The sequence below is a fragment of the Mandrillus leucophaeus genome, unplaced genomic scaffold (genome assembly GCF_000951045.1).
Source record: "Mandrillus leucophaeus isolate KB7577 unplaced genomic scaffold, Mleu.le_1.0 Scaffold1320, whole genome shotgun sequence".
Classification (NCBI taxonomy): domain Eukaryota; kingdom Metazoa; phylum Chordata; class Mammalia; order Primates; family Cercopithecidae; genus Mandrillus; species Mandrillus leucophaeus.
Genome location: NW_012101278.1, coordinates 147,457 through 154,896, shown reverse-complemented (window position 1 = coordinate 154,896; position 7,440 = coordinate 147,457). Strand labels below are relative to the sequence as shown.

Genomic DNA, 7,440 nt, shown 5'->3' with positions numbered 1-7,440 from the left:
GGTCCGGAGCGGGCTGCGGGGCGGCCGCGGCCTCCCAGCGGTCCGCTAATGCCAGCTCTCGCTTTGCCTTCCAGGACTTGACGTTCCTGACGAAGCAGGAGATCCTCCTGTAAGTGCTGCCTTGAACCCCGCCTCCGACCCTGGGATCCTCTAGAGACAGCTTCGGGGGCGCCGTCCCGAGGGAGGGGCGGGGGCTGGCCTGAGGAGCGCAGAGGACCGGGAGCTGGAGGCTAGGAGACCCAGCCCGTGCTGCGCCCTTCTCCCGGCACGCCCTCCCCACCCTCGCCTGAGGCCCCAGCGTGGCACCGCGGAGCCACCTCACAGCCTCCAGGAAAAGTTAGGCTCTCTGACCCTGAGCTCCACTAGCTTCAGCACTGCCGAACTTCCTGCCCCAGTCCGGCAGGGGCCGACCTTGCCCAGTGGCTAAACCACAGAAGCCTTGGGGAGCCTGGCTCTTTCTCCCAACTTTACCTGAATAATACAGTAACCGTTATCGCTTTCTGAGCACTCACCATGTGCCAGGGACTGTGCTACATTGTTGCCTGCATTACCTAATTTAATCTTTAGGAGAGAGGTATTGGACAATGAAACAGGTTCAGAAAGGTTTGATAACTGCTTAAGACAACACTCTGAGTAAATGGATTTGAACTTGGGCTGGAAGCCCTTTTGCCAGATTTTATGCAGGCCAGGGCACTTTGAGTGAGGAGGTGCCTGGGCTTCCTGCGGCAAAGATAATCTCATGGGAAGGAGGTGGAGGCCGAGGAGGAGGACAGTTCAGGGTGGCTGCTAAAAAGAAGGCTTTGAGGGCAAGAGATCCCTGGAGTGATGGGGAGAATGAGATTTTTGGTTTTGCTCTTTTCTCCCTGTTTTTGTTTTTTTTCTCTGTCTCTCTTTTTTGAGACAGAGTCTCGCTCTGTCACCCAGGCTGGAGTGCTGGGGCACGATCTCGGCTCACTGCAGCCTCTGCCTCTTTGTTCAAGTGATTCTCCTGCCTCAGCCGCCTGAGTAGCTGGGATTACAGGCAACTGCCACCAGGCCCAGCTAATTTTTGTATTTTTAGTAGAGAAGGGGTTTCACCATGTTGCTCAGACTGGTCTCAGACTCCTGACCTCAAATGCTCCACCCGCCTTGGACTCCCAAAGTGCTGGGGTTACAGGTGTGAGCCACCGTGCCTGGCCAGTTCTTTAGGGCCAACTTCTGGCCTTTTCCCCAACTCTTCATCCCTCAGGGATCTCTAGAATCAGTGCCCAGCACATAGTAGATGCTCAGTAAATATTCATTGTAAGAAAAGACTCCTAGGCTGTACTGCCTTGTGACATGTCCTTTTGCTTACTGTTGCCTGATGACTCGGAAGTTCTGTGCATGTGGTTTTAGCTCCTCACCTGGTTGATAATGAGCAGCAGGCAAGGAGTGGGAATGAACACACAGGGAAACCGATTGCTGAGAACACCGACAGTTCCCCTCTCTCTACCAGAGCCCACAGGCGGTTTTGTGAGCTGCTTCCCCAGGAGCAGCGGAGCGTGGAGCAGTCACTTCTGGCACAAGTGCCCTTCGAGCAGATTCTCAGCCTTCCAGAGCTCAAGGTGCAAGCGCTTCCCCTCGTTGACACCTCTCCCACCACTCCCTCCCTGCTAGACCCCCTAACTCCATCTGCCACTAGCTTTGAGATCATGGGGTCACTGGGCCCCATTCTGGTCATTTTTCTGCTTAGTTCTAATTTTCTGGGGACAAGGACTTGACCAAAATCACCTGGCAGAATTATCTAGAATGGTGCTTTTCAAATGGGGATTCTAGAACATAATCTTGGAAGTTCAGAGAAGTTTTATCCCTTAAGAGGAGTTGAGTTACCTTATTGAAGTTTGAGGAACCCTGTTCTAGGGGCTGATTGCCACTCTTTGGGGCTGCTGCGAAATATCTCTGCAAAGGGCCTGGCCCAGTGCCTGTAACACAATAGTTGTTCAATTAAATATTTGTGTTTTAAAATAACCAGCCCATCTCGTTCCCTTTGTTTAGGATGACTTCTTCCCTCTCTGCCCACACTTATGTTGTATGTGACCTGCCTTTGGGTTAAACACTTGACTCCCAGTAAGCCATATCAGTCCTTTCCCTAACTGGGTCAGTTTGCTTTCCTGTGCCCCCACTGCCCTTCATGTTGGCCCCAAAGCACTGATCGTTCACCCCCACGAGCCTGAGCTCCCTGGTGCCGGTCCTGTGACCTGCTCTCTCAAGTTTCTGGTAGGGTTTAATGAGTGTGTGACCTGGGCCACATCCTGTGGCATTTGTTCTCCTAGGCCAACCCCTTCAAGGAGCGAATCTGCAGGGTCTTCTCCACCTCCCCAACCAGAGACAGCCTTAGCTTTGAGGACTTCCTGGACCTCCTCAGTGTGTTCAGTGACACAGCCACGCCGGACATCAAGTCCCATTATGCCTTCCGCATCTTCGGTGAGAACCAGGAGCAGCCCGGCAGGACACCACCCCTTCCCACATGGGCTTTGTGGTGGCCCTGCTTGGGAAATGGCGTGCTTGTGGAACCTCAGAGCCCCTCCCAACCGTGTCTTTTGGCTTCCTGTGTCTGTTCTCTAGACTTTGATGATGATGGAACCTTGAACAGAGAAGACCTGAGCCGGCTGGTGAACTGCCTCACAGGAGAGGGCGAGGACACACGGCTTAGTGCATCTGAGATGAAGCAGCTCATCGACAACGTGAGCAGCTGAACAGGCCCTGCCCCAGCTGGGCCTGGGAGTGGGAGGGAGGGGTTGGGGCTCTGGCCTGAAACTCTCCCTTTCCCAGATCCTGGAGGAGTCTGACATTGACAGGGATGGAACCATCAACCTCTCTGAGTTCCAGCACGTCATCTCCCGTTCTCCAGACTTTGCCAGGTATGACAGTGGTGCCCCTGCATTCTGGGTACCTGCAGGTCCCGATTTGCTGCCTCTGGGCCTAGGACATTGCTACAGGAGGTGGTGCCAGGGTGAGAGAAAGCCCCAGTCCACACACACAGGGCCGGCTAAGCTGGCAGTCTCTCCCCGGGCAGGGGCAGCCCTCCTTGTCAAGGCCTCTCCCCTTGCCAGTGCCATTGTCATTGCTCTGTGTTTGTACTAATTAGTAATAACGGTTTAGAAGCTCTGACCCTGTGTGTGGGTCCAGAAAGCTCCCTCTGGATGTCTCAGGGAGTTCTTCCAGAGTGGGCTGACACACGGGACACAGTTCGTTCCAAAGAAGGATCTAAAGGGAGAAGGGGGGTCAAGTGTGGGTTTAGTCCCTACCCTCCTCTTCCAGCAGAAAACCCACCCCTTTTCTCTTGTTCAGCTCCTTTAAGATTGTCCTGTGACAGCAGCCCCAGCGTGTGTCCTGGCACCCTGTCCAAGAACCTTTCTACTGCTGAGCTGTGGCCAAGATCAAGCCTGTGTTGCCAGCGCGGACCACGCTGGCCCAGCCTGGAGCTGGCACTGTGCAGCCTCACCCCGGGCAGGGGTAGCCCTCCTTGTCAGGGCCTCTCCTCACTACCATTGTCATTGCTCCATTTGTGTTTGTACTAATCAGTAATAAAGGTTTAGAAGTTTGACCCTGTGTGTGATATGAGATACATGGTGTGAGGAAGGACTGGATTTCTCTTCTAGGAGCCTTCGATCATCCTAGGAATAAGCAGCATATCGAGCAGGGGCCAGTGGGAAGTCAAGCCACACCCGTGCTGGCTGTCCCCGTGGGAGGGTGTGAGGATGAAGGGGCAGCAGGAGGGGTGGTGCTCTCCTGTATCCTGATTGGGGTGGTGGTTAGATGAGTCTCTGCAGGTGTCAAGTTGTAAAGAACCGTACATCAATAAAGTCTATTTTACTGCACGATTTGAAAAATTAAAAACTTTAACAAAGGGCCCCCATCCCATCCCATCCCAACCCTTGTGTCCCTACCCTTGCTAAACTGAATTGGGGATGCAGAATAAAGGGGTTGAAGTAAATGCAATGAACCCCCTGCCTCTGCCTATCAGTGGCTTAAGTTCCCCACCTCAAAGCCACCCCACAGGGAGATGTTGCTGGCCAGGCTAGGCTGACTCTGGCTCACTGGACCCTGCACAGAGAAGGTTCAGAACCCCTCAGAACTCAGAGAACTAGACCAACCTCAAAAAGCAACTATCCTTGAAGAGGAAGAGCCAGGATTAAACAATAATTCTTCAGACGTTATTAAAAAATGACATAAAGTGCATCTTATTAAAAAACATACAAAAACCACATAAATTCAGGGCCCCTGTGCTGGGCAGTGTTGATATCCCTTAAGAGTGGAGGAAGGTGAGGGATGGAGGGTGAATTGGGGACTGGGGAGAGGACCAGGGCACAGTTAGTTCCTCGTGTTTGAGTTCAAAAATGAAGAGGATGGATGTGGTGGGAAGGGACACACGGGTTCTCACGCTAAGATGGAGGAAGGCAAGCAACAGTCTCTTCCTTGAATTCTGAGGGAAAGGCGTACATTGTCACTAAGCCTCTCCTGAGCTCACGCTGTCCTCTTGTGTGGCCACAGCCTGATACAGGCTGGAAAGGTCCAGGAGTTGGGTCCGAGCCCAGGACCTGGTGAGGGCCGCAGTGCCAACCTAGCCCTCTGGTCCCTGAGGTGGTAGGATGATGGCAGCAACAACTACATCCTCGGCCGGCTGGCAAGGCAGAACGCACGGAGCCCAAGCTGGTTCTGAATCTGCAGTGAGACAGGGCAGCCAGTGGCAGCAGGATAAGGTGGAAGGTGAAGAGGCCAGTTGGTGAGGGTTTCCGACTCTGTCTCAACCACTTTGGACGCATCCCCAGCGCCCCTGGGAACTGGAGCGGCCGTGTGCGCTGCATTCTATGCTGTCTCTTTCCTCTCTAGTTTCACATTTTGAATTGTTTTTTAAACAAAGGGCTCAGTTTACATAAGGAGCACTGTTTCACCAACCTAGGCAGGCCCCCATATTTGGCCAGGACCTCTGGGGCCATGACTGTTTGGGTGTCTGGGTAGTAGGAGCCTCGCTACTTGACTGGAGAGCAGCAGGCCCGCTGGCTCCAAGGCTCCCAAGGGCTGGGCACCACGGTTGTGTTCCACGAACGGCAGAGCGGAGGAGAGGTCCAGTTGACCCTCTCCGAGCATTCACAGCCCCTGAAGCCAGGGCAGCGTCCTCTAGAAGTCGGCTCTCACACCACAGAGTCACGGATCTCTGAGCCAAGGCGGACTCGGGGCCGGGGGCACACCGGGGATACCTCCACGAAGCTGTCTTGGATGCTGAGTGGCCTCTTCTCTGACTCGGTGAAGACTCGGGCCCCCGGGGGGCTGTCTGACAGGGCCTGGTACCCTCGGTGATCAAGTGGGGTGCTAGGGGGCCCTAGGCCGTTGAGTGGGCGGGTCTCGGGGGGCAGCACCACAGGGCAGGTCTTAGGGTGCACGCTGGCACATTCCCCCTGCTTCAGGAAGACTTTCATGCTGTTCCGGTGCCGGTAGAGCAAGAATAAAACTGGGAACAGCACGGCTAGCACAAAGAGTGTGCACATCACCAGGAACTCCTTCCAGTAGGACTTGTCTGCACCCCAGCTGGCCTGGCCACCAGCTGGTGCACTCACACGCGATGTGCTGATGATGACGGGTACACTGCCACCCTGATCTGTTTGGTCTGCCACCCCGTCCTCTACCACCTCTGGGCAGTAGCTGGCTACCAGCTGCTGGAAGCCCTCCTCTAGCGACCAGCACTGGAACTCTCCCAGCTGTTGGGTGCCCACCAGCAGCAGGTCCCCAGTGGGTAGCACATGGCAGGAAGCCGAGGCATTGATAGGGGCCCCGTTGTGCAGCCAGAGTCGAGTCGCCAGGTTGGAGAGGAGTGGGCAGGCCAAAGTGTTCACTGTGTTGGGCTGGAATTGGACTTGCTCACATGGCTTCTCACCTGCAGGCAGAAAAGGCATGGGGTAGGGAGGTGCCAGTGTCCACAGTAGCTCCAAGCTCCCCTGCCTCCCTCTGGGCTATGCCCCTGGTGCCATGATGGGCAACTCTGGGGACCCCAGGACTGAGTCTTCCTGGGGACCTGCTTACAGGGGTAGGGGGCGAGGATGTGAGGAAAGGCATTTACAACATCTGTGCCTGGGGGAGCCTTCCAAGAAGACTTGTCCCCACCTCTCTCCTCTACCTTTTGAAGGGACACCTCACCTGTTGGTACAAAAGACAGGGACACAACCGAAGAGATGCTGCAAAGGTCCTTGGCATTGGCTCCCTCGATGTCCTGGATCCATGGCCTGAGGACCAGAGAGAATTCTGGGATTGGCCAGGAAGTCCGCTGAGCCCGCATTCCCTCACCCCTCACTGCAGACTTGGGCCTGGGCAAGGGCCTTTCCTGAGCTGATTCCCCACCCACAGGAGTCAGCATCTCCTCTGTCTACACATTATTTCAAGTCAAAGCTAAGATAACACTTCCCTTAATTACATAAACAGTATGTAACCTCAGTGGCCGGGAACGGTGGCTCACACCTGTAATCCCAGCACTTTGGGAGGCCAAGACTGGTAGATCGTTTGAGCCCAGGAATTCAAGACAACCTGGGCAACATGGCGAGACCCCATCTCTACAAAAAACAGATATATTAGCCAGGCACGGTGACGCACGCCTGTCGTTCCACCTACTTGGGAGGCTGAGGTTGGAGGATCGCTTGAGCCCAGGAGGTCAAGGCTGCAGTGAGCTGTAATCACACCACTACACTCCAGCCTGGGCAACACAGAGAGACCCTGTCTCAAAAAATAATAATAAAAAATAGTATGTACCCTCAGAAAAATATTGGAAGGACAGCTGGGATCTGTATGTATAAATCTCTCTCTTTTTTTCTTTTTTTTAATTAAAAATTTTTTTGATGTGTTCTCATCTTTTTTTAAAAACAATGCACATGCATTTATCTGTGTAATAAAAAATAAAGGACAGTAATTCTGGATACACTCAGGAGACAGATAACTCAACCAGGCATGAAAGATGAAAACACTACAAAAATCACAGCATCTACCAGCCAGTGATCATGACAATTAACATTCTGGGGTGTCCCTCCTGGCATATGCACCAAAACTCACTTGGTTTTTGTAAAAACTGACACCAGGTGTATCCATATGTGAAGCAAGAACACTACAAACAGGAGAGTTCCCAATGTTATATAAAATATATGAATGTTTGGCCAGACACGGTGGCTCATGGCTGTAATCCCGGCACTTTGGGAGCCCAAGGTGGGTGGATCATTTGAGGTCAGGAGCTCGAGACCAGCCTGGCCAACATGATGAAACCCTGCCTCCACTAAAAATACAAAAATTAGCCAGGTGTAGTGGCAGGCGCCTGTAATCCCAGCTACTTGGGAGGCTGAGGCTGGAGAATCGCTTGAACCCAGGGGCAGAGGATGCAGTGAACTGAGATTGCGACACTGCACTCCAGTTTGGACAACAGAGCAAGACTCTGTCTCAAAA

General features: G+C 53.5%; 2 protein-coding genes and 1 pseudogene across 4 annotated transcripts in view; 1 reads left to right on the top strand and 2 right to left on the bottom strand.

The window, feature by feature from the left end:
- Nucleotides 1–3,565, top strand: part of CIB1 (calcium and integrin binding 1 (calmyrin)) — a 5,366-nt gene extending 1,801 nt beyond the window's left edge. The window contains exons 2-7 of the mRNA XM_011972943.1: nucleotides 10–109; nucleotides 1,475–1,583; nucleotides 2,292–2,442; nucleotides 2,584–2,702; nucleotides 2,791–2,879; nucleotides 3,310–3,565. Coding sequence (XP_011828333.1) covers nucleotides 10–109; nucleotides 1,475–1,583; nucleotides 2,292–2,442; nucleotides 2,584–2,702; nucleotides 2,791–2,879; nucleotides 3,310–3,331 — 590 coding nt within the window. The 3' untranslated portion in view covers nucleotides 3,332–3,565. The remainder of the gene's footprint in view (nucleotides 1–9; nucleotides 110–1,474; nucleotides 1,584–2,291; nucleotides 2,443–2,583; nucleotides 2,703–2,790; nucleotides 2,880–3,309) is intronic.
- A 588-nt stretch (nucleotides 3,566–4,153) lies between these two features.
- SEMA4B (sema domain, immunoglobulin domain (Ig), transmembrane domain (TM) and short cytoplasmic domain, (semaphorin) 4B) overlaps nucleotides 4,154–7,440 on the bottom strand; it is a 70,003-nt gene continuing 66,716 nt past the window's right edge. For both annotated transcript variants that reach the window (XM_011972935.1, XM_011972936.1), the window contains exons 14-15: nucleotides 6,154–6,239; nucleotides 4,154–5,893 (exon numbers count right to left, since the gene is read on the bottom strand). In XM_011972935.1, the coding sequence (XP_011828325.1) occupies nucleotides 5,154–5,893; nucleotides 6,154–6,239 (826 nt within the window). In that variant the 3' untranslated portion in view covers nucleotides 4,154–5,153. The remainder of the gene's footprint in view (nucleotides 5,894–6,153; nucleotides 6,240–7,440) is intronic.
- Nucleotides 4,157–5,109, bottom strand: LOC105534255 (annotated as a pseudogene). The gene is made up of 2 exons (XR_001005240.1): nucleotides 5,001–5,109; nucleotides 4,157–4,884 (listed from the first exon to the last, which is right to left on the bottom strand). The product of XR_001005240.1 is annotated as an uncharacterized LOC105534255 (transcript).